Source organism: Ammospiza caudacuta, chromosome 1 (assembly GCF_027887145.1).
Source record: "Ammospiza caudacuta isolate bAmmCau1 chromosome 1, bAmmCau1.pri, whole genome shotgun sequence".
In the NCBI taxonomy this organism is placed as follows: Eukaryota; Metazoa; Chordata; class Aves; order Passeriformes; family Passerellidae; genus Ammospiza; species Ammospiza caudacuta.
Window position 1 is genome coordinate 22,042,252 of NC_080593.1, and position 26,610 is coordinate 22,068,861.

General features: G+C 41.3%; 1 protein-coding gene across 3 annotated transcripts in view; it reads left to right on the forward strand.

Moving 5' to 3' along the window:
- The first annotated feature begins 1,743 nt into the window (after positions 1-1,743).
- NMT2 (N-myristoyltransferase 2) overlaps positions 1,744-26,610 on the forward strand; it is a 35,306-nt gene continuing 10,439 nt past the window's right edge. Inside the window, exons 1-9 of one of the 3 annotated variants that reach the window (XM_058820703.1) lie at positions 1,744-1,871; positions 10,275-10,410; positions 15,275-15,419; positions 19,440-19,558; positions 19,656-19,747; positions 19,854-19,970; positions 20,523-20,693; positions 21,867-21,975; positions 25,345-25,515. In XM_058820703.1, coding sequence (XP_058676686.1) covers positions 1,762-1,871; positions 10,275-10,410; positions 15,275-15,419; positions 19,440-19,558; positions 19,656-19,747; positions 19,854-19,970; positions 20,523-20,693; positions 21,867-21,975; positions 25,345-25,515 — 1,170 coding nt within the window. In that variant the 5' untranslated portion in view covers positions 1,744-1,761. Of the gene's footprint in view, positions 1,872-2,176; positions 2,298-10,274; positions 10,411-15,274; positions 15,420-19,439; positions 19,559-19,655; positions 19,748-19,853; positions 19,971-20,522; positions 20,694-21,866; positions 21,976-25,344; positions 25,516-26,610 lie in introns of those variants that run through there. The other 2 variants (XM_058820713.1, XM_058820720.1) reach the window with 2 other exon arrangements.

The following is a 26,610-nucleotide window of genomic DNA, read 5'->3' on the forward strand; positions in this document are numbered from 1 at the left end:
GTACCTTTTTTTTTGAGATTTCCTTTCTCTCCTACACATTACAACTGAATGAAGGTTTACTCCTAAAGATCATTTCAAAGTGGAGTGATATGATAGAAACATTTCCCTCTAAACTATAGCAATGGGCTTGACACTGGGAGGTCATACTTGGCCAAGTGTAAATTACAGATTCCATTTCATGCATTTGAATCACAAATTCTTGTGGCAACTCACAAGTTGTAAAGGACCAAAGTGCAGTGGGACAAAGGGTGGCCCCAGGCTAGTGCTCAGATGGAAGGACATTTAGCCTTCTTCTGTTAGGGCAGCAAGATCTTTTACTTGACATGTCACCTGCAAGACACGACAGAGCAAAATATGATGTCACTTCAAATCAAAAAGGGAAAAAAGTAATCCAGATCAAACCTTAAATAGGGCAGAAGCAATAGCTTCCTCACATTACACTGCTTTCATGGGTGCAAAGATAAGGAGAAATTACAACTGATGCACCCTATTCTTATGTGGTGTTTGGCAGCACTGCCAAACCAAGTACTCAAAAATTCTAGATCTCATTCAGAAAGCTTGATATGCCCATGGAAATCGCGACAGTTCAAATACTTAACACAAGTTGCTCTTTATTTGTTTTCCTGGGATAAATCATTACCATTCAATTCCAGGTTTTCTAGAATGGAGCTTGTAGAAATACAAAAGGCTTTGGGAAAAGAGCAAGTGCTGTGAGTGCCCACCAGCCATAGTGCTGGAATTGCCCTGGTGGCCTCAGCAGCCTCCACCAGCAGCAAATTTTGTTCATAGAGCTTCATTTTGAGTCCTGGAGTTTCCTTTGGGAGTCAGTTAGGAAAAAGTTAAACAGCAATGACAAAGTCCATTTGTGCATCTGGACCTATGCTCAGACATGCATCTGAGGTGGCTCAAAGCATCTCTGAACTGTAGACACAGGTTAATTTTGTGTAGCTAACCTTGACTGCCTCTCTTATGGAGAACTGGGGAGAGACAGAACCTGGAAGGCAGAATGGGGAAAGAGCCAGAAAGCTGAGATTGATGGTGGTGTGGTGGGTCCCCTAGACACTGCTCTATTCTTTGGTGGCTGACATTAGTGGGAGCAGCAAGGCACAGCTAGATCTGAAGTAATTTATTTGCTTTTCTCTCTTCCTTTCTTCCAATTTGTTGCCACAAGCAGCTGGGTATTTTGTCTACCTCTAGCAGCACACCAAAAGTCACTACTAAAGCTCTAAGGAGACCTATGAAAATAACTCGGGCGTCCGAGTGCTTATGGCGTGAGGAGGAAACGCGGGAAGCCGGCAGGACGCGCTGCCGAGGCCCGGCGCTGCAGGCCCAGCCCCAGGGGCTCCGGGGCCGGACCCGCCGGGGCTGCGCTCGGCTCTCCCGTGGCTCTGGGGCAGCGCCACGTACGGGATCCCCAGGCCGCAGAGGGCCGGCGAAGCAGCGCGGATGCCGGCATGAGGGGGCCAGCGCGGGGCTGGGCCCGGGAGCGTACGGTCCGAGTGTACCGGGCTCGGCAGGGCCGGGCTGGGCAAGGCAAGGCAGGGCAGGGCAGGGCACGGAGCGCTCCCCGCCCGGCCCCGCCCCGGTCCCCGCGGGGTGGCGGGAGCTGCCGGGCAGTCCCGGCGGCCGCCGCCTCCTCGTTCCCCGGCTTTGGCGCGGGGAAGGACCGCAGCTAGAGGGAGCTGCTCCGGACCGCGTCTGCCCGTGCGCCCCGGTTCTTTCACAGGCTCCCCCGCCCCTTCCCTCCCTCCTTCCCCCGTGATGGCGGAGGACAGCGAGTCCGCGGCCAGCCAGCAGAGCCTGGAGCTGGATGACCAGGACACCTGCGGCATAGACGGCGACAATGAGGAGGAGACCGAGCACGCCAAGGGGTAGGGGAGCGCTTGGGGAGCGCGCGTGGCTCGGGGAGGCAGCTCCGTGTCCCCCGCCGCGGCAGAGGCCGGGCTGGAGGTGCCCGGGCCGGGCTCCCCTGATGCCCGGCGCGGTCCCTCGTTGGCGCGGGTGTGCTGGGCGCTCCTGCCCGCTGGCGGGCGGCCTGCGCGGCCCGGCCTGGCCCGGCCCGGCCCGGCTCATCCGCGGCGCCTGCGCCGGGCCGCCGAGCGGCCCCAGCCCGGGCCGCCTCCCGCCGCAGCATGCGGGCGTGGAACGGCCCTGCCGCCCGGCCCGGAGCCCCGCACCCTTCTGCCCGCAAAGGGAGAGGCGGGAGCCTGGGCCCGGCCCGGCCCGAGGTGAGGGGGCGGCGGGGCTGGCACTTACCCGCCGGACACCGGCCTTGAAATCGCGCCGTATAAGCGAAGGTAAATCCTGCCTTGTTGTTGGCGCTTTTAGGCTTGGGGGCGTTTCTGCGTGTTTCTGTCCGTCAGGAAGTCCCCTGCAGCGGGGACATGCCGCCGTGTCTCCCGGTGGTTCCGGCTGAGCGGCTCCCGCGGGCCGTCCCGCGCCCCTCCGCGCCCACAGCCGCCGCCCGCTCGCTGCGGCCGCGCTGCGCTCCGCGCAGCGCCCGTGCCAGCCTGTCCTGCGGACACTCCTCCTCACCCATTGTCCTCCAGAGATGTTACCTCCAGATCCGCACGCTGTGGAGAGCAGAGCGCGTGTTTTGGCAGGGCAGTCGCCGGGGCAGACGCTGTTGTCTGGTTGTAGTTCCTTCTTCGCTAATCTCGCGTCTCAGATCTTCCCACGCTGAGGATCAGGCGGTGTTTCGGTTGCCTGGGGAGCTGATGGGAGAGGCACCAGCCTCGCTGCGGGCCCTGCCACCCGACCGCTGCTGGGCTGGCTGCGGTATCACTGCGTTCAGGCACGAGGTGTCAAGGTTCTAGCTTGCTCTGAAGGCTTTTGGGGCAGGGGAGTGGGAGGAATATGTTTCCAAAGTCGGCTTTATTTAATTTATTTTTTCTCTTTTTTGAGGGGTTGAAAACGTGATTGCAGAGAAGGCGCTTTGTTGTCGCAGCCAGGAGTGGCTGGAGTAACCTAAAATAGAACTGGGTTAATCTATACAGTGCTACACAAATATCTTCCTCGTGAATTTGTGATTGATCTGCTTGAGAGCTTTCTGTAGGTTACTGATGTTTGAGGATGTACTCTGTTTGTGTCTTCTGCTTGTAGGATTTGGTTGACAACAATCTTAAATGTGGCAGGAGAAATCTAAGGGACTTGGGAAGGCTGACTTGTCTAGAAGGCAGAAGGGGGAAAACTTTGATGCTTGCTGCTCTGTCATTGAGTTAATGACACACACTAAAATAATCGTGTTAGAAATAATTACAGTAATATAAATCTGGGATATTAAAAGTGACAAAATAGTGTTTTGTTATTTGGAGGCTTTTATTACATTTGCTTCAGTAAGTATGTCACAGTTGGTGATTCCCAAATACGTGAAACTAAAGTCCTAAGAGCAGAGAGTTGTTATTTATTGTTCTTCACAGGAACCGACCTGGCATCCTAGTTGGGATTGTTTAATAGCCAGGTAATGATTCAGGTAGTGATTCATGTAATGATAGCCAGATTCAGGTGATGCCTGTTCAGAATTCATTTTGATTGCGTTCCTACTTCAGTTTCCTCTCCTGTCTGTCTGTTTGTCTGTCTGTGTGCATGCCCGGGCTGTAGCGTCCCTCTGCAGCGTAGCTCTGTGTGTGGCTGTGCTGGGGCTGCTGTGACAGCGAGTGCAGTGTGTAAGGAGCGACCGGGGAACAAAGAATTGCACTTCGGTGTGCTCTGAGTCACAGCTTGCTGCTCTACTCCAACACGTGTCTCACTGCTCTCTAAGGGACACCCGCTGTAGCCTGTATCGTCTTCTACCCAAAACTTGTCTCTGTTGAATATCCCAGATGTATTTTAATGAATGTTTTTTAGTAAGTTTAGTTAACTTAGTGGTAGATCATTCCAGTAGAAAAAGCCTCTTAAGTATTAGTATCTGCTGCATGAAGTCTCATATTGACTCTTGGATTACTTGATTTTCCTGTAATCTTTGAAAAATCTTGTTTGCTGCTCTTTGTCTGGAGGCTGAAATACTCAAATGAACTCCAGCAGATGAAAGGAAAAATCCCACAGTGGAGCATGCAAGATCTACTCTTGATCGGAGAGATTAACCTATAGTAATAGGAGCCTAATTAATTATTCCCTGTTTTCTCCCTGTCATTATCTATTAATTCTTGAGGTAACTTTCAAGTTTGCTTCAAGTTTTTAGATTAGGTTTTATATACTCAAGCAATTTATGAGCAGTCCAACTACTTGAGACTATGACTGTGTCAACTGACTTGCTGCATTCTGTGTGGTCTCCATTAGTGCTCATCAGTATTTAATCTCATTCTATTTTAACCTGCACTTTTTTAGAAAGAGGCAGAATATTGTGTGTCAGCCTCTACTGGATTGCCATGTAAGTTAAGTTATTTTCAAGATGTTTCTTGACATTTGAAAATAAGTCCTTAGAATCTTGCCCACAGGAAAACATGATTTTTAGATCCATATGACTTTTCTGTTTTGTTTTGTTTTAAATTTGCAGGGGTTTTTGTGCTTGAGCACTGAATGAGTGCAGCAGAAAATAACCATTTTGTAGCTCTCAACTGTGAAAATGTCTTTGTCCTCTGATTCTGCTCCTGTTTTTTAGAGGCAGGATTATGTATGTTGTGTGACTCATTGCTGTTTTCCTGTTCTGTAGTTTGCTCCTGCTAGACGCATTATGCTGTATTTGTTCTGTGTTGTAATAAATGTGATTTACAAAATATCTTTGTTATTGTATATGTAGAAAAAAATGTTGCACCTGGATCCACCCTGCTAAGTCCAGCCTTATAAGGTCTCTCACATTCTAAATAGCTCCTTATGCTCACTGCCAGAAAGGCCTTGGGCACAAAACATTTAGTAAACACATGAGAAAAAGGTATGACCTTTAAACAACTCCCCCAGTCCTCACAAATTATTTGCTTTGAATGTTTTAGTAGTATACCCCTATAATTATTGCTTTAAAAGGCCAACTTTATAATGAATACTACTTCTAGATTTAAAAAAGAAGCAAATATTTTTAGGGTTGTGGAAGCATGCTTGGTTTTAGCAGGTGGGTTTTACAGCTCGGAGTACAGATCACAGACTTGAAGGGTGAGGCAGAGGAAACATGCAGATCTGAGAAATACTCTTGGGTTAGGGTTTCAAGTATTGCTGCTAGGTTTTCATGCTAAAAACCTTGCATTCTCAAGTATTGAAATGTATACAAATGAAATCTTCATGCAGAGAGATTCTTTGTAAGGACAGTTTGTTAGCAAGTGGAATTTGAAGGGCATAGACCCTTCTGGTCAAGACCTTTCTATACTGTCTTTGGAGTGGTGGTTTTTCACAGCAATGAGAAAGCTCTTTGCTCTAGGCCTCCATTTTCTTTAAGAACCAATGACAGCCCTAGTATAAATAATACTGCATTAAAATTTTTGAAGTCTTAGCCATATACATGCGACCTGATTTTTGTGATCAAAAAGATCTGTGTAACATCTTCAGAAATGCAGCTTTGCAGCTTCACTTAACTCACAGAGAGAGAACTACTGTGAAGGCAAGAACCCCACACAGGCCTTTGCAGTTTAAAAATAAACATCTGAAGTACATGTTTGGTTTTATATTTGAGAAATTGCTAACTTAAAATTACCATTCTGTGTAACATAAAACAGATGTTGACATTACAAAACTGTTTCTGCTAAAGCAGAATCTAGTGTTCAAAAAGGAAATTAAAATAATGGTGACAATTAGTCAGTGATAAAGATAATCTCAAACCAAGGGAACCAAAACAGTTTGACCACCTGAACAGAATAATTGTCATGCTCCTCTGGATTTTTCTGTCTTGGCTTTTCTATGGATTTGCTCTGAGCCTCATAAAGTAAGTTCCTCCACCCTTGCCACACTTCTTCCCAAATGCACTAAGTATTCCCATTTTTCAGTTTAGAAAAACCCAATCCAACCAAAACACCACCACATGCAGGGAGAAGCAAAAGTATTTTTTCCCACATCTATGCAAAACACCAGATGTGTGTACATAAGTGGAAAGGTATGTGGGTGGGATCATGGGCTTGCATTTGTGACTTGCAGACAAAATCATCAATCTGTAGGCCTAAGTCACTATCTCTGAGTCCTATCCACAGCCTGTTTCTGGGGCAAGGTTAAATCATTCTGGGGGAGAATAAGGTCTTTTGACCCTTTTCCTGGCTCAACTGAATTTTGATTTGCATGTCACTTTTGTGCTGGCCTCACCTTTTTCTTATTCATCAGACTGACAAAATTGTCATTGTGGGTGCAGTTAAAAATATCTTAGACTGTGCCTGTGCTTACATATAGCTGAACCTCAGTGTACAGACTTGCCCTCCTGTCATTAAAGTTCTTCTGGTATAAGTTTGTCTCCACTAGACTGACAAAGTCAATACTTCCAGCAGTCTAACCCTGAATGGTTTTCTTTGTATAATCTGTTGTGGTCTGTGTGGTAGGCTGCACTGGGGCAGATGTGTTGATCTGATGTGTGAAAAGGTCAGGTTTCCTGACCTGCCAACTTGTCATGGCAGCACCCTGAGCTCTGTATTGTTTTTCTGCTTCCCACATAGGACCTGAGCTCGGAGTTGTGTCATTTTACAGGTGCAGGGTAGTTTGGAAAAAGAGATTTCATGCTTAAAGGTCAACTTTCATAAAAATGGGAAACTTTTTTCCTCCCAGCTTCTAAGTGTGAGATATAATTCAGCGTGTCATCATATAGATGTATCTGACCAGAAAGAGGAAAATTCAGATCTTAGCACACAAGAATGTCAGAGGAAAGCTTTTAATAGGAGCCCTTGGTTTCAGTGTTGTTACCTTTGCATATCCTTTGTGCTGTCAAGTTCAGCATAATTGCTACAAGTTGAACAACCAAGTTCCTCCCTTCCCAGCCATTCTCACTCCCAGTTTTAGAGCCTTTCTGTTCTTTTCAAGGCAGAGCATGAGAAGGACAACAAATCCTGAGGTGTTTTTGTTCTGCTTCTGCCCTGATTTGCTTGGTATCTCTGGTTATAACTTGTGTTGGACAAACCTGTTTACTGAGTAGAAGTTTCTGTGTGCTGCCTGCTGCCAAATATCTGGGTTGCAGGCGTGTCTAAATAGTAGGATGAGTAGGACTCTATTTAAATCCTCTTTTTACCTTGTGTGGACTGTAACAGTAAAAAATAAACTGACCCAAGCGGGAGACTGCATAAATAACTGCTCAGAATGATCCCTGGATAACCTGTCAGACAAAGATACCAGTATTTATTTTGAAACAGACAGTGTGAAAGATTTAAACCTGAAGGTCATAAACCAAGGACTGGGATTTTGGAAGATTAAAAAAAAAAATTAAAAACTAGTAGTGTAGTTTTAAATGCCACATATATTTTACAGCAGTTTACTTCTGTCTTCCTTCTTTCCCTGCTGAAGACTATACATTTCTAAATGAAAAAGATCTTGAATTGGTCAAAGTACAAACTACGATTGTCCTGGTAAAAGTACGGTTTGACTGGGGATAACATTAGTAAAGCTTGGCAAAGCTGATTTTTCTCCATAGCTGCCAAGCTTTTTTTTAGCTCAATTGTTCATTATTTCACCAAACTAAATAAAACATTGACCCTCAGGTAATCCTAGTGAGCAGAATTCCCCTGTGGTGTATGTGACACTGGATCATCCTGAAAGACAAGAAGACAAGTGAGCTGCACTGCTGCAGTTTGGGGCTCGGTGCCTGCTCAGGGTGTCTGTTAAGAGCAGAGTTTGCTGAAACTCCAAATAGCCTGGTGTTCAGCACAGAAACCCTTGGGAGCCAGCTCAGAGATACAGAGACATCATGTGTTTGCTATATGTGAGGTGTTACAGGGAAAGACAAGTTTGTGGACAGTTGCAGAAAGTAAAAGAAATCCTTCCTTAAATGAATCTCAGCAAAGGTGAAATCACTTCCCCTGGTATTTTTTATCTCAGTTTTTCCAGATAGAGGTGGTGAAGTCCTAGGCCTTGTACACATGTGTGAGCTTTTGCTGTTTTGTATTTATAACCACTTGCCAGTCTTTTGGGTCTGTTCTGTGTTTAAATTCTGTACAAAATGTCAGCTCCATATACAGGCCTCCAGATAGATTTGCATTTTATTATTTTAAATGAGTCGACACTGTGCTGCCCAGGTGGCCAAGGAAGGCAATGGCACCCTGGCTTGTGTCAGACAGTGTGGCCAGCAGGACCAGGACAGTGATCATACCCTTGTACTTGGACTGGTGAAGCCACACCTTGAATCTGCTTTGAGCCATTCCCTGGCCTCAAAACTAGAGCTGGAGCATATCCAGAGAAGGGCAGCAAAGCTGGTGAAGATGCTGAAGAATAACTCCTGTGAGGAGTGGCTGAGGGAAGTGGTGTTGTTTAACCCGAAGCAAAGGAGGTTCAGGGGGGATCTTACTACTCTTCCACTCCCTGAAAGAAGGTTTTAGCCAAGTGAGGGTCGGCCTCTTCTCCCAGGTAACAAATGACAGGGCAAAAGAAAATGGCCTTAACTTGGATCAGGGGAGATTTAGATTGAATGTGCTGAAAAATCTCTTCACCAAAGGGATTGTTGAGTATTGGTAACTAAAGGTTCCCCAGGGAAGTGGCTGAGTCACCATCCTTGGGAGTATTGAAAACGTGTAGATGTGGCACTGAGGGATAGATATGGTTTAGTGGTGGACTTGGGTTAATGCTGGGCTCAATGATCTTAAAGGAGTTTTCCAGCCTGAGTGCTGTGATTCAATGAAATCGTGATTCATTGTGGATTCATGTAGGTGATCTGGCAGTATGCTTATTCTGCAGCAAAAGATTGTCTCCCTGCATCACTTACACAAGTCCATCTTTTGTTTCTGCAGCCTTCTAGTAAATGCTTCAAATTCTCTTACCTCTCCAGTGTGTTTGGTGTGCTCTGCTGTTGTCCATTGAGTAGCAGCTTGGTCCTGTTCTAGAGGCTGCAGCATTTACAACACTTTCATTCTGGGAGCATAACCCAGTGTAACCTTGAATGTTATGAACTTCTTGAGATTGATCTTTCACTACAGACTATTCTAAAGTACAGTAAGGATCTCACAAAAATCAGTCTTGGCTAAGTTGCATTGTTTGCTTAATTGCAGGCTTTGGGCCTCCCAACTGGAGGGAGGGTGTTTACTTGACAATACCAGCTCAGGCAAGGTATAGATGCTAAGACTTGTCATCATAATCTTGAAAGTGAACATGTTACAGCAAATAATATATCCCTTGCAAATATGTTGATCGTAATAACTTCAGTTATGTTCTTCTGAGTTTTCTTTCTTGTTGTTTGTCAGTATGATACATGGGGTCTTTTCCCCCTCCAGGATTAAAAGAAACAATTGTTTGTTGCGTTGACTTTTTTTCTTTTCCAGTGAAAAACACCCAAGCCCCCCAAACTCTGATATCTGTCTTCAGTTCCATTATGTGCATATGGCTTTGCTGAGAGATTAGCCTCTTGAAGACAGTTTAGTGTTGACTCATTGCCTCCGTATTTTCATTTTGTCTGAGAGTTGCTAACACATCCCACACTTTGCAAATTCTGATCTAATCTTGATTCTATATCTTGATTTTTTTTAATAAAAATCCCCTTTAAGAATAATTTAAGTTATCAATAGTCAAAATATATCAGGATCCTCAAGCGCAATTTTTACTTTGTTGATGGGGCTTTTAAATTAAAGTTGACCTCATTGTGCTTATTGTTTTAAAGCACAAATATTTGGTTAGCTTTATGTTGTCTCTTACTGGGATTCCAGCAAGACTTTCATTGCAGCTTAAGTTAGGAACGAAATTTCTGGAAAACAGAATGTTTCATCTGGATTCTTCTCAAATTCAGATGTGTCTTGTGGTTGAGCATGAAGGAGAAAAAGTGTTGGGGCACTAATAGTTACTAAGTTTCCAAGGAGGTTACTTTCCTCTGTTCACATACTTTCTTGTGTTCCTCTGAACTGTTGAATTTGGTAATTTTGTTTTTATGCTGGGTAAAAGTCTGGAGAAGAGCACTGGTTTCTATATAGTGTCACAGTTTGACATGAATATGTCAAAATGCCTGGTTGTGCTAGTGTCAGAGTATAAAACAAATTAGACAGCACTTGCAGGAAGTTTTTCGTCAGTGCTCTCAGTTCCCCCCTTCCTTGCTGTTTTCCGCTGCTTTTTCTTTACATTCAAAGAGCTGCTAGATTTTTCATATCAAAATGCTGGCTTTTCCATATTTAACTTTTTTTAAAATTTAAGGCTCAGTGGTATTGATTTTTCTTATTGCACATTCTTTGCATCTCTGGCAGAAGTCCTGGAGGGGATTTGGGAGCGAAGAAGAAGAAAAAGAAGCAGAAGAGAAAAAAGGAGAAACCAAATTCTGGAGGCACCAAATCAGATTCTGCATCTGACTCCCAGGAAATTAAAATTCAACAACCTTCAAAAGTGAGAGCCTGGTTCTGTTTTAATTTGTGCGTGCTTTCTAATTTAATTTTAATTTGCATGTCACTTGTTGTTAAAGTGAGTTGGTAGTTCTGCCTTAGTGTGTGAAATGAAGCAAATGGTTCCTGTCCTGAACAGAGAGCAGCAAGCCAAGACCTGGTGTTTCAGAGGTGCTATTGCCACCACGGTGGTGTACTGTGAGAAGTGCAGAGGAGTTTTGTCTTTCTCTTTGAGCAGTTAGAGCTTGGGCTAGTGACAGCCTCATTGCATAGAATCATAATCTGTGATGTAATGCTTTTAAATAGATTTTGCATTTGACGAATTGCCTTTAGTTTTTAGCCACCATCTAACGTGGCTTAGTGCAGTTTTGGTCACTTGTGCAGCATGAAGCTCTCTCAGCAGCAGCAGCAGGAGGGAAGGTGGGGCTGCTGTGCTAACCAGAGTCTCTTTAGGGCAAGCAAGCAACATGTATTTGTACATAAAATGCATTAATCTTAAATATGGAGATAAGGGCTGAAGAAAAATTTTGCTTTCAGAAAGCCTCCACTATAATTAAGAATGCAAAATTGCTTGTGGGAATGTACAGTCCTTGTGGATTTTCTGATAAAATAGCATTGTCTGTGTGTGCTTTTGTCTGTCATGTTCTGAATGAGAAGTGAATAACATGGTGTGGTGCCTTTTTAACATACAGCTTTTATCCCAAGAGAAATCTGAGTGCAAGAACTAAAGTTTGTAAAACTAAGAAAGTTTATGGACTGTTGAGCATATTGAGGTAGTTATATTTGCTTTATCTGATTATTGTGGAGAATTTTACACCATTATACCAACAGGAGTCTTTGTCCTGTAAGATTTGTCAAGTACATTGAGGCTAGCAACTAATTATTTTAGGGGGAAAAGATTATGTTCTGGCTCATTAGCATACTGATAGATTTTTGTGTTGTCCCTTTAGATCTTTTCCATGTTACCCTGATTGCTTTGCATGGTCACATTTGGCACAGGGGACACTTTATAATATGTAGAGAGATCTTAAGTACTTTGCCACATGTTTTGATACTGTCTTTCTGTAAAACATGTCATGAACTGCTAATACAGGAATGCTGTTGGCAAATGATGCACAAGTAACCTCACACTCTTACAACTGGCATGAGGTAAATTTTTGTGTTAACATAAAGGCATAGTTCATTGCTACAGTATCCTATGAGTTTCTTGATTTTCTGCCAACAAGGTTATTGTTCCATGTGTTGCCTCTAATTACATTAAAAGAAAGCTACTTTATAGCTTTTTGCTTTTGTGTGCAAGACTTTAGTCCTGCACCTTGCAGTCTTGCACACCATTTCTCTGATGTAATGTGTGGTGCAAATGTGGAAGCCTAGCCTTGTTCCAAGTTGTGTGCTTAGAGTGGCACTGTTCATGATTATTTTACTGACACAAGTTTAATTGGTTCATTAGTAACTCACAAAATTTTCTATTTTATTGGCATAAAGAAGTTCTTATATAAGATTTTCTTTCAAGCTCTAGGCAGCTAAACCACTTTACTCTTCTTTTATGGCTTTCACTTTTCTCTAGTTACAAATGCATCAACATTGCCTGGGGGGTTATTGTGCCTTCGCTGCTGTGTTGCAGGTCTGTCTTAGACAACTATTCTGGTACAGATTTTTTGAAAGCATCTTAGACTGCTGATCTGGATCTGTGTGGAAAAGTATATTTATTTTGTCTGCTACTCAAGTAATACTTAAATTTTGTATTCATGTGCTGTATAAAATTTAATACAGAAAACAGGCTTCTAGTGTTTGCTTGCTCTTGGTTGAAAAGAATATATTTTAGGGGAGAATGACATTGTAGACCTTACCTCTAAGAGACTGTATGCAAGATCATCAGGCAGAACTCAGTGGGGCTCATTGAAAAGGATTTTGAAAAAGGATTTTGAGGTCATGTGAGTTTGTAAACAGATCTGTCAGTCTGGAGATGAGTAAAGCAGAACAGTGAGTCTCCTTGGCTTCTGCCTTCCTCATATGTGGTGGTAGTGATAGTAGACCTTTTGAACTTTGGTGTGAGTGCAATCATGGCAGTAAAGGATTGTTAGCATTGTATGCTTACAGTGACCTTGAGGACACTTCACTGCCCATCTCACAAGACTTCCATCTCTCCCTATTACAAGTTCCAGTGACATGGGCTGTCCACACTGACACAAAGAAAGCTTGCCATATCTGCAGTCTCATCTGTCATTATTCTAGCCACTGGTGGCCTACACAACCTAGTCACAGGATAATAGATTGGAAGGGCCATCTGAAGGTTTTTTGACCAACCTGCTGCTTAGAGCAAGGCCAGCTAGATCAGGTTGCTTGGTCTCCAAGGATGGAGACTCCACAATCTTTGTGGGTAACTTATTCCGGTGTTTGACTACAGTTTTCAATTAAAAAAAAAAAAAGTAATTCCTTATATCTAAATGGATTTTGCTGGTTTGCAACTTGTCTCCTTTGCTTCTTGTCCTATCACTCTGTTCCTCTGAAAAGATTTGGCTCAGTTTTCTCTATACCCTGCCATTAGGCAGTAATAGGATTTCTCCTACTCCCTCAACCTTCTATTCTTAAGGCTGAGCAAATCAAGGTCTCTCATCCTCTTCTCCTTGTGTGTGATATGCCTCAGCCCCCATTTATCTTGGTGGCCTCAGAGAACTCGTAGCAGTCTGTCAATATTCTCCTTGTAATGGAGAACCCCAAACTGCAAGGTGTGACCTCAGGGATGCCAGATAAAGGGGAACACTTCCTGGCCATCTCACTGGTACTGCCTAGTATGCAGCTGTCCTTTGCTGGCCAGCAGTCTGCTGGCTCATGTCCAGCCCTCTGCCCACCTGAACCTCCAAGTTTTTTTCTGCAAGCGGCTTCCTAGCCAGTCCATGCTGGCTTTGCATGGGCTTTTTCTATCCCAGATGGAGGACTTTGTAATTGCCTTTGTCAAACTTGATTAAGTTTCTTTTTCCAGCTTGTCAGAGTAGCTTTGAATAGCTGCTCTGTGGTTCAGCATATCAACAATTCTAGAAATTCTTCTTCTAGGTATCATCTGTGCACTTGCAGAGAAAGTACTCTTTGTCAAATCCAGATCATTAAACAGTGTTGACCCCTGAATCCTCCCCCTTGCATTCTTGAAAACAGGGATGACATTTCCCTTAATCCATTTATAGGAAACTTCCACCAATTGCTATTTTAAACTTAGTAGATGTTAGTTGCACTAACATCAGCCAGCTCCCTTAGCATCCTTACATGCATTTGGTCTGTTTTCAGGGACCTATGCATGATTAGTTTGCTCAACAGTCCCTGACTTACTCTCAGACTGCTGCAGTGCACAGGGACATCCAAGGCCTGAGGTCATCGACAAAACTGAGGCAAAACCACCATTTCCTACCTCAGCCCCACTGCACGACAGGGCTGTCTTTGCTGTGAAGAGATATTTGCCCTAAACTGAAATTAAACAAAAGAGCTGGTTTTTGTTTTTCTAATTCATGTGAAGTTCTGTGCAGGTTTTCTTTGCTTTCTATTGAAGGAGAACAAAAAGTGTTAAAAGTAAACTTCTTAGTCAGGCTGATGTCTGGGTGTTTTGAAGTGAAAGGAATTCCCCCTGATGTCCCTATCCATGATCTATTTAGTACCTGAACATTAATGGGTTACTTACCATTATGGTAGTAAGATCTTTCTTAGGAACTTTTTTTTATTATTTTCTGCTTTTTTATGTAGAAGACATATTATAGACTTTAAATAAATATACAGAATAAATTACAGTGTGTCAGCATTTATGTATGATTTCATGATGTACTGATGAGACTTCAGAATTTATCTAGTGGCATTAGTAATTTATGTCTCTGTTATCCTGATCTAGAAGTCAGGCTTTTTAGGCTGGAACAGTGTTGTTCTAAAGTGTATAAACATGTTAATTCACAGTTACTCAGCTGACAGGTGTTTAAGGCACACTTGCATGTGAAATATGCAATACTTGAACATTAGGGATTTTGTTTCATTAATTTAGATAATGAAAGTGTTTATTGTAAATAGTAAATGATGGGCTGCTTGAGCTCCAGACACAAAGTTTTGCTCTTTTTGTGATTGAGGATACTAGAGGCTGATCAATTTCAGCTTCATTATTAAGCTTCATTATTACATTTATTTTATGGTGGTTTTTCAACTTATGAATCCTAGAAAGAAAGTGAAATATGGAAATAGTAGTCCTTTGCTATTCAGTTAAAAAAAAAAAACAAAACAGTCTGGCTTTAAATCTCTGTGCAGAATTGCTTAAAATTTTCCAGTACATTTGAGACTTCTTTCAGATGCATTATTGCACTGCAGTCTAAGGAAACCTGAGCACAAGCATGCTATTGGTATGCCTCAGAACAGGACTTACCACTAGGAAGATAACAAAACAAAGAGATTTTAAAAGAGAGGGGAAAATCCCTTTAGATTTAGAGGCCTGTTACCATTATTCTGCTGTCCTTTGCAGGAAAAATTCTTATTCCTGTTACATTTTCTCAGAGTGATCAAAAAACTCCATGTGTACCAATGGTACCTTTATTGTTTAATACCTAAACTGACCCTTTTTTGTAAGCATTTTTTATTGTGATATAGTATCCTGTCTTAATGCTGCTGTATTTGTGTTTAAAATGTTCATGTTTTTTGGTTAAGTGCAAGTACTGCTGACAACTATTTTGTTCATTTGTTGCCCACCTTTTTCCACTCTCCTGTCTACAAACATACCTAAACTAACCATGATGAGAAGAGTACCTGTAAGAATAGGTAACAGTAAAAGAACATCTTTGTACAGCTATTCACAAAGTAAATGTACTCAATAAGCTTCCTGTTCTGTTTGTCTGTTTGTGCAGAATCCAGCCATTCCAATGCAGAAGCTTCAAGACATCCAGAGAGCAATGGAGCTGCTCTCTGCATGCCAAGGCCCAGCAAAGAATATTGATGAGGCTGCCAAACGTAAATACCAGTTTTGGGATACACAACCTGTTCCTAAACTTAGTAAGTTTAACTGGAACTGTGTGAAAGAGCTGTCTTATGATCACTAAAGAAATGTTGTGCTAGCTCTGTGACATGTTCTCTAAAATAGGTAAAAAGTTGGACTCTGTGTGGTAGGGATCCTTTGTCTTCTGTGTAGTTTATGTGCAGTTCTTGATGTTTTCCAGGGAAGTGGTTGTCTTCCCCACAGATAATGTGCAAGATACAGTGTTATTAAGTCTCATTCTGATGTCCTCTGGAAAAATGGGAAATACTATTGAAATAGCATTCTTTTGTGTATTTTAGGTCTGAAATATTGAACAATAGAACATAGAAGTCTTTTTCACTTTAGGAGAAGTAAGAACTCTTAAGTGGTGACAAAGAGTAAACTTTAATTTTTTTTATTAGTACTATTTGTTTTGTTTGTTTATTTGTATTTCCTTAATTTTTTTTCAATAAATGGATTTGCTATCACAGAAACAATGACTCTCCTGCCATAGGCTGCACTGTTTTCATACAGCTTTAAGTAGACAGTGGCACTTGTGTGATACACAGCCTCTTTCTCTGCTGTGTGTTCATGTTCTCCTCCACAATGTACACTACCTTGAAGACATGCTTTCTCAGATTCTGCTCTCTGTTCTTGATTCCAAGTGAGATAATGAGGTGATCTCTCCTTGCCTTTAAATTTATAATGAATTTGACAGATTATTTTTATATTGATTTGATCCCTGATAGTGCAGTTGGTAAATCTCATTGTTGGAGGAAGTAGTTGCTGACTATCTTGTGTTTTCTGTGTTGCTTTCTGAACCTTCTTTTTCTGCTTTCATTATCTTCAAGAGGAGCATTTACAGCTTTTCAATGTGAACATAGCTTGGGGGTCCCCACAGGTAAAACATTCTCAGCACAGTAGCTGGTGCTGCTCTGTCCTGCAGGTTTCTCTCCATTGCACTGGAGACTGATATAGAATAAGCAGAAATAAGGTAGAGTCTAAAGCACAGAAGCACTCTGCTCACTCTCTCTCCACAGGCAGCTTCTCGCATTAATCCATGGCTATCGCTTAATCTGCATCAGTCTCATTTCTTCCTGACTTTTCTTGCATAGAGAAGTCCAGAGCAGAGCCCCTGGATACAGGATTTTCCTCTGGATTGGATTGAATTGAACTGACCTGCCATGGCTTTTCTCTGTACAAACTCTATCCAAATACCTGCATAAAGTAATGGTAGTAATCATCACCAGCAATCCAGCCTAAGTGGAGAAAGACCCTAGCCAAAATCAGTTAAAGGGTAAATCAGAAAAGGCTCTGGCCATAGTCAAGGTTTTCCAGAGCTAGTTCAGGTGTCTGTGCAGTAGTGCAGGAGTTCAGTTCAGGCTAATCAATGTATCTTACAGCACTTACAGGGGAGAGTCTGTCACTTGCCAGTCTAAAAAGGCCCATACAGTGGCTCAGAAAATGATTTGTTAGTGTTGCTCAGTAGAAATATGTTTCATTGAATTTGGTCAGTGAGGTTTTGTCCAACAGTCTCTATGAATTTCTTCTTAATCCCACAGATTTTTTAGGCTTTTCTTTATCTGCTGAATGAACAGATTGGGAAGTCATCACTAGTTGATATGCTTTATGTGTTTAGGTGGAAAAAATATTTTATCAATTCAATAAAATGTTGTCAGGATCTTTGCATTAAACTCACTTCAGAATCCTCTGGCCGTCAAGTTAAAATTATTAGCAATAGGTCCTTTAGTTATGCCAAATCTGCCATTTAGTGGCAGTAATACTTGGGCTGTTGGTACTTTTCAGAGTTTGCTTAAAAATGCTAATAATTATGACCTTCCAAATTGGATGGCAGGCCATAACTATTAGTCAGGATTGTGCATCATGTGGAAAAATTTGTACTCAAAGGAAAATTGACTGTCTAGTTTGATGATGGCTAATGATAAGGTTGTTTATGGGTAAGAATCAGGGGGAAGGCCAACAGGGCAGATACCTTGGTGTGAGTCAGTTCTAGACCTCTGAGCCAGGATGAAGAGGCAAATGAAATATTCTTTAAACATCTGGCAGAAGTCTCACAATCACTAGCCATTGTTCTCATTGGGACTTCAACGTACGTAGGATTTACTACAATTATAAGAGTGACTTAATTATAGATTCTAGATAACAGCATTCCTGCTATACTCAACTCACGTTGCACACAGGCACAGAGTTGTTTACATGCTACTGTGTTCAAAGGTGCCTGTTAAAAATTCCCCTTGAGCCCAGTGACATACATTGAGTCCCTTGCATTTCTCAGCAGGCAGGGGCTGAGCTTTGAGGAGTGGAGGGTGTCAGTGCAGGCCTCATGCTCAGCAGGTCTTCAGAGCATCACAGCCTTGAGGGTATGCAAGAGATCCCTCTCAGAGGGAGGAGCTGGTGCAGCCCACTGTGGTCCAGGACACTGTAAAGGGCCTCATTTAGGACCAATTTTTCATAGGATTGTCAGATAATTGGCTTTAATCATCAGTAAGTTTCCTTCCTCATGGTAGCCCACATTGGTAACTGCTTTTTGAAAAAGACAAGTTGAAAAATCCCATCCAGTTACAATGGTACCATGTCACTTGGGCTACAGTTCAGGTAAATGGGGTTCCAAGGCTGTCAGGGAATAGCTGGTTATTAGGGAATAACTGATTATCCCTTGTTCCCCACCTTGTTCAGGCAAATGATGATCCTGATACAGTCAGTGTCACTCCCACCTTTACTGTACAGGAGCTCCTGTTAACAGTCAAGGGACATTTCACTGCTCAGCTGGTTTGGTCAAGGCTTACTGGGAGCTCCTGAGATCTTAGAGCAGGCCCAAGGATGGATGCAGAGATGCACCACCAAAGGGACTGCAGAGATGCACCACCAAAGGGACTGCAAGGATGCTGAGGGTTATGCAGTGAGAAAATCAGGAGGTCCAAAGCCTGACAGTGAAATCTGACTTAAAGGACAATGCTACAAGAAAGACATTGAGGTGCTGGACTGAGTCCAGGGGGGGACAACAAAACTGGTGAAGGGTCTGGAACACAAGTCTGATGGGGAGTGGCTGAGGGAGCTGGGGTTGTTTAGCCTGGAGAAAAGGAGGCTCAGGGGAGACCTTATCACTCTAGAACTGCCTGAAATGAGGTTGTGGCCAGGTGGGGGTCAGCCTCTTCTCACAGCTAACAAGTGCTAGGACAAGGGGAAACTACCTCAAGGGGAGCTGTGCCAGGGGAGATTTAGATGGGATGTTAGGAAAAATCTGTTCACTGAAGGATGGCTGAGAATTGGAGGAGGCTCCCTTGGGAAGTAGTGGGGTCACCATCCCTGGAGATATTGAAAAGATATGTAAATATGATGGCTAGGAACGTGGTTTAGTGGTGGGCTTGGCAGTGTAAGGTTAGTGACTGGACTGCTCTTACAGGTCTTTTCCAATCTAAATGATTCTATGATTTAGTAGGTGCTGCGCCTTAGAAGAGGAACAGCTGCAGCTTATTAGTGTATGCTGAGGACTGTAAAGTAAAGGAGGAGAAGAAAGAATGCCTTCAAGTAGGATTTTAGGAATACATTTCATATGCCAACAGTATCTCTGAAATGCCCTCGGTTTGCTATGTCACTGCTCCTCAGTAATCCTGTTGAGTTCAGGTCTGTTCAAGTCAGCAGTAAACAGGATCTGAGCCATAGCTTGTTATCTGTGAGTACATATTCTCATGATGAGGCTGTGGAGCTCAAGGCTGGCTAAATGTTGTGTGTATGTGGATAAGTTGTTGTCTCTTGTGTTATAAAATGCAGGGTATCAATTGAGATGGAGTGGTTCTGTGCATATGTCTAAATATTATGATGAGACAGTCATTAGTCTGAAAGTGGTCTGTGAGAATGAGAAGTAGTATAAACTAATAATACTATTTTTTTTCAGCATTTTTTAAAAGCTTCTTGTTCCATTTACATAATTATGAGGAAATACATGATGTGAATTAAATGTAGTTACAGAACTATCAGGAAAGCTAGCAGTGTAACAGGTTTTTGGTTTGTTTTTTTTTTCCCTCCTCCTTCAAAAGATGAAGTTATAACTTCACATGGTGCAATTGAACCAGATAAGGACAATGTCCGCCTAGAGCCATATTCTTTGCCACAAGGTTTTATGTGGGACACGTTGGATCTTAGCAATGCTGAAGTTGTAAGTAGAACAATTTTTATATGTATCTAAAATAATTCAAGTTTTTTTCTGATTGATATGTGGATAAGTCTTTGGATTTTTTTGTGTATGTTTTCAGCTGAAGGAGTTATACACACTATTAAATGAGAATTACGTAGAAGATGATGATAATATGTTTAGGTTTGATTATTCACCTGAATTTCTTCTGTGGTGAGTAGCAAGTTCCACATTTTTTTCTGGCTGGAGTGCAGTGAAGGGTGTTTTTATTACATCTTCTTAGGCAGTAATTTGTAATTATTTCTGTCATCAATTCTAGGGCATTGCGTCCTCCAGGCTGGTTACCACAGTGGCACTGCGGGGTTAGAGTGTCTTCAAACAAAAAGCTGGTAGGATTCATAAGTGCCATCCCTGCAAATATTCGTATTTATGACAGGTAAAATGCACCAGTACTTTTGTATTTGTTAAAGAATAATGCCACAAAACAAACCTTAAACTGGCATCCATTGCTATAGAAAACTTAAAAAGAGAGAACAAGGTAAAGAGCACCAACATTTATTTAAGGAATTTTCTTAGTGATGGATGATACAGATAATGTCATACAATTCTCTGACCCTGCTGAAAAGCATTTCTGGTTGATCAGCTGGGCTTCTTGGCCAAGTCTTCATCCACTGACAAACATAAAGCTTTGTGACTCCACATAGCATTGCTTGGATTCTATACTGCATCCTAAAGTAAAGGAATCATTTAAGTCTTGATAGAGCTCTGGTAAAGGAGTATTGCAAACCTCTTAGGGATAGCTTGCATATTGCAATTTGTCATTGCAGTCACATAGGCACAGATTAGTGTTCATCGCAGATGTACTTTGTCACAGGCAAGTTTATTTTACTTCAAATTCTTCTGTCAATATGGAAAATTGTAATTATAAAAATGAAAACATGCAGTGTGTAACTCTCTTTAATTTTTCCACTACTTAATGTCTTTTTAGTGTGAAGAAAATGGTAGAAATCAATTTTCTGTGTGTCCATAAGAAACTGAGGTCCAAACGGGTGGCACCTGTATTGATTCGGGAAATAACCAGAAGAGTAAACTTGGAAGGAATTTTTCAGGCTGTTTACACTGCTGGAGTGGTACTTCCCAAACCTGTGGCCACTTGCAGGTAACCTAGGTGATGTTCTTAATATTATTGGCTCCTATAACAGTCATTTTTAAGAACATTTAATGTAATTGTCTAAAAAGAGTAAAAGCATAAAATTCAAAGCTATTAAATGTTGTGGCCTTGACTAACCTGAAGGCCTGAATGTTTGTTATATTGTTTTTTTTTGGTGTTGGGGTTTTATATCCCCCCTTTCCTCCCAGTGCCTTGGATAAAACAGCTTCTTGGACTAAAATTTAATTTGTAGTTTGTTTAGCATACTTTAAATAGACTAACAGATATTTCTGTTGACCTTCTGGTGGCAGCCGTGCTAGCAATGACAACATTGTATACCTGTGTTTTTTAAGTGGCCTTGTGTCTTTACTGGGACACTTCCCTGTTAACCTGGTTGCTTGCCAGACATGGCAGAGCATTTCTGGTAATTGTATGATTTGCTTTTTTGAAATACTTTCATCATTCCTGGACAAAGGAGGACTTTATTAGCACTAGCACGTGATAAGTACAGGAACACTACCATGTGGGAGGAGTTACAGTCAAATATAATTTCATTTGCTTGGAATGGATTTTATTTCTACTTGGAGAAGTTCAGTTCCTGCACTTTTAGTCCAGCTGTTTAGACTTCTGGAGGACAGAGTTCCTTTTGATTTGAAATTGTTTTGTACCTATCAACACCAAAGATCCTGTACGTTTCCGTAAGGAATGATGAGGGTGGGAAATAAAAAGCTTTGCTGTGTTAGAATAACCAGAGATGCTCTGTTGCACAATGACCTCCCAGGAAAGGGAAAGCTCCTTCAAAAAAAAATGCTCAGACATGAGCTGAGGGTCCAGTCTGCACAAGAAAATACATGTTGCTATGTATATATGGTGAGTTTTTCAGGGCTGTGACAAATGCTAAAATGTTTAGCCCTGTGCTTATTCATTCTGTATCAAAAAGGATTTGCTTAGATTGAAAATACTGTGATAGCAGGCTTGTTTTAAAACTTATTACTTGGATATAGCTTTTCCTTATTTTTTAAATTTTTTTTGTTAATCAGCCTTCTTATAGATGTAGTACAGGCTTGCTTAGAAACAAATTTGGAGAGTTGAAAAGGAGGAAGCAAGAAAACAGGGCAGTGGATGCAGGTGACACTGACACTTAAAATACTATTTAAATTTGTGATTTGGTTGTATTTCCAGGTATTGGCATCGATCACTAAATCCCAGAAAATTGGTGGAGGTGAAATTTTCACATTTGAGTAGAAACATGACTCTACAAAGAACAATGAAGCTCTACAGACTTCCTGATGTAAGCAGTATGACTTCTAGAGAATCCCCACAGTTATTGTGAGGCCCAAAATAACCTTCCATCTGTCTCTGACAGCACAGGCTTTTCTGTGTAAAGGCAGTGCATGCAGGACATTAAAAAATAATCTCTGGTTGATAAAAAGGACCTTAAGGGCTATACTAAACAGAAGAGACTATTGCTGGAAATCTGGATCTCTATGGAGAAAATACAAATTTTAACCTAAAATCCTTAAACAAAGGGAAAAAAACCCCAGAAAGCTTGGCTTCACAAACATGTGGGATTGAGTTGAAGATGCATAAGACTATTCTCGGTGTGTTTAATCTGATAAGAGATTACTGGAACAGAAAATCAACAGTTCATGTCATAACATTCTCAGAGAAGTCCATCAGCAACTTGGCTGATACAATTGTATTGTTGATTCCACTCTAATTCACATTTTTTCCTGTACTGTCAGAGTGTTGTTCTTCTGCATTGAGCAGGCTCAGTGAAAGCCACTTCAGAATGTTGTGCACTGTTAGTTTGCATGGTCTAGTAAAAACCAAGTATTCTGGCATAGCTAGGTTAGTAAAATTTTTTTTTTCTCACATTTTCAGCTAATAGTTAAGCTTGCAAAAAGGCTTAGGGTGCATTTCCATGACAGGGCAAGTCACTGTAAATGCTATGTACTGTTAAAAAATCTCATTGCTGTAATTAATAGCCTGTAGAATTTAGTCTGAGCTTTATGGCTGGAAACAATTTATTTGCTTGTAAAAGCAACTTTTTTGAAGAGATTGCAGAGTATCCCTTACCTGTACCTTATCATAAACCTCTCTTTATTTAAACAAACCCTCTCTTTTAGTTAAAAACAATACCTTTTTTCCTCACTCACAGTATTTATAATGATTGATCTGGTTTTGGAGAATTGTGTCTGTTGCTGTATTTGAGTTGATGCTGCAGATATCTGAGCAGCAGGCTGAGCAGCCCTTGGAATAAAGCCATGCCATGCCCTGCTCCGTGCTCCTGCTGCTGCGGGAGAGCCTCGTTTCCTGCTCCGCCTGCTGCCACCTGCGCTGCGCACGCAGCTTCTCCCTTGTGTGCAGGGCAGCACTTATAACCAAATTAATTGGGTTTTCATCTTGGGCAGCTAAATATAGCTTCCATCAAATCTTGAAGGTATTTTTAACAGTCTGAAGAGTGCAATATACATTTTCAAGTGTAGGTTTTGGTGGCAGCTCTAGTAACATTGCTTATGGAAACTGAGGAAGTGATTAAAACATAAGGATCTTATTGTGGTACCAAAGGTGTAACTACAGAGAATCATAGACAAATAGCAGTTGTATCCTGATCATTTTCCTTTATCATAAAACCAAGTTTCAACAGAGAAGTGAATTATGGAAAGTAACTAATATATCATTATATCATTATCTCACCCATAAAATATAGCTAAGGCAAACATGCACATAGAAATGCAAATAGAAGATAGGTGTTCTCAAAATCAGCTTTTAAAACTAAGTGATGTAGGAGTTCATACATCTCAGAATTTGTTATTTTTAGGTTGGATTTGGGAGCTTCTCAGTGGAAAATAAAGATTTAATCTTTGTTCTGATGTTTTCTCTTTAGATCTTGTGCTTTGGGCTTATTTGGAGGGCTTTTTTTTTTTCCTGAGAAGGGGATTAAGTGATGTTGAAGGTTTTTCTCCTCAGTTTCAGGCAGTTATAAACACTACTGTCAAACAAATTTGTCCTTTCAGTTCATGCTGTCCTGTTCCTCAGCACCAAACACTGTTTCTTGCATTTTAAGCTCTTTTCTTAATGTCCTTGGAATATCATTGCCACTAGGAGCTCATCTCCCTTTAAGAGAATTAATCATTCCTAATCACTTGAACAACCTGAATTAAAAATGTTTTCAGGTGTAATAAATACTGTAATTAATAAATATCACCCTCCCTAAAGGCTGTGCATGTACCTATAGATACAAAAATTAAGTGTTTCTTTCCTAAGTGTTTAAACTCTTGAGCAAGGAGTTTTCTGGAAGAAGTAAAATTTGTCAGTATTTAGAGTCAGGACAGGAGTATGTTTGTCTCTGTTGTCTTTTCCTGACCAGCTGAGATCCTGATGCTGGACAGTCACATGATTACGTGCCCAGAGAAACAAATTTTAGCACAGTTCTGTACACTTCCCCTCACCTCTGGGATTGCAAATAGTCTCTTACTGGTGGTGATTCTGAGCATTACTGGGGGGAAAAAATCTTCCACACCCTTCTGGAATGAGGGCATTTAAAAATACAGATGATGTGCTGTTGTGGAGTCAAAACATAGTCCCAGGCTGCCTGGAAAAGCAGGAAGACTGAAATGTAATACACAGGCTAGAGCTGGGGCAAAATGTGCCTTGATTTCTCATCTGGCTGCTGACTCCCAGAGTGCAGGAATAAACATCTCCCCCAGAATAATGCCTTTTGGGCAAAGCATAATCAGCTACACTCATTGCAGGCTTCCAGTAATCAAGTCTCTACCTGGCTGCTCCTGCCATCAACTTTGCTGTGATTAATGTGGTACGTGCCCAAGTGTGTGGCTCACACAGATGAGGCACCATAAATCAGCACTGAAGAGAGCAAGCATTAGCCTCCCCAAAAGGAATTATCCAGGAAGTCTGGCAAAAGATGGGAAGAAAACTTTAATCACTTTTGCTTGTTTAAACAATAATTGCATAATACTAGAAAGTAATTCTTTCCTTTTCTGATGTTTAAAGTCAGAAAAATATTTGTTAAAATAGGTTTTTAATTTCAGGCAGCTGTAAGTTATGAGAAGCTTTCTTGTTACCAGAATAGCAATTGTGCCTGTACAGAAGGTTGTTAGCAATGAAGTTTACAAGTGCTAAAGATAGGTAGAATCTTTTTTGTTAAATAATTTATAATTAAACCTTATCAGCTGACATTGATGCATATTTTAACTGTAATTCCCAAAAGTTTGAATTGCATGTTGTTGTCTTGAGATAACTTCTGATATGCAAGTTTCTTTGTTTTGTTTCAGTATCTGGGCCCCATGTAGTTTAGAAGAAGATAAGAAATAGATTGACCTAAAAAAAAAAAATACAAACTGCACAAAGTGTAGGCAGTTGGTGATGGTGTCTTTCTCTGGAGAAATGAAACTGTTTCAATAAGGAAATTAAAAGATTGAAGTGGCCCAGACTGTCCCAATAATTAGAAGAGAGGGAATTCGGATTGAAAGCCGTTTGTAAAATAGCATGATGAATTAGGTGGCTGGGATAAAGTAGGCTAATAATGAATGCATTATAGCAAGTGGAGTGACTCTGCAACCTACTTTCAGCCTTTGCTGTGTGTGCAGTTTTCCTTTTAACATCCTAACATTTATTTTTCTTTTTTTTCACTAAGGCCACAAAGACTTCAGGTTTGAGACCAATGGAACAAAGAGATACTAAAGCAGTACAAGAATTAATCAATACTTACTTGAAACAGTTTAATCTCGCTCCTGTGATGGATGAAGAAGAGGTGGCTCACTGGTTCCTGCCTCGGGATCATATTATTGACACATATGTGGTAGAGGTAAAATATGCACTAACATGTATTAATGTGAGTGTCCCTCAGTAGTTCAGAGCACTCTGCACTCAGAGTGCCAGACAGTAGTTCAGATCAGCATCAAGTTTTTGAAATGCTGGCAATATGAAATATGTGTGTTATAGGTAGAATTTGATACCATGAGTACAGCTTTGTCCTTTGTATTACATTCTCTTAATAAGAAAATGTTTGCCTGTGATAAACTGCAGTGCTCCTATAATAGAATATCTTAAAGAAGAATTCTGAAATATCAAAACATCACTATCTTGACAAGAGCCCTACATATTTTAAGATCAACTTTTCCACCTGCATTTCTTGATTCTTTTTTACAGAGGTATGACATGATACTAAGCAGTGGTCTTCAAACCTCCTTTTCTAGAAAAAAGGAAAAATGATGCCATGACTGAGATAAGGATTTGGTTTGGATTGGCTGTCATTCTCCCACGTGTACACGTTTCTGCCAAACACCATTACAAAATTCTGTTTTAAAAAAACTAATTTTAGAGGCACCTACCTGCTGGGGGAATTATGTTTTTTTGATGGTTTGCTTTCTTTTACACACTGGTAAAGTGTGTTTTTTTCCAGTAAAAGAACGTGTATACGTATGTGTACGAATTAGTATATATATATATATATACATACATACATACATACACATCTACCACCCCCACCCTCCAGAGAGTTGGTCATAATGCTTCTCAAAATAAGGAGAGCAGGAATAGGAGTGTATTTGAATTGCAAATGTCCCAGACATGTTTGGATTAGGTGCACTAAAGTTAGTGGAAATATACACCCTTCTCTTTGAGTCCATACAAAATCAGTTGTAGACAACATATTTAGACAGTGTATTACTTTGCTTAAAGTGATAATGTTATTTTAAAATGATCAGGACTAACATCCCTAAGCATTCTCCTCAGGAAAGCCCTAGGTTGTGAAGCTCAGTGTTCCCACACTGTAACCTGAATTTGTGCAGGAGCCTCAGCTGAATTAGGGAACCTAGAGCTGCTGGAGATGAGTGGTCCTGCTCATCACTTTTTATTGTCCAGACTTAGCTTTCTGCTTTGTAGTGAGTCTAGTGCTCAC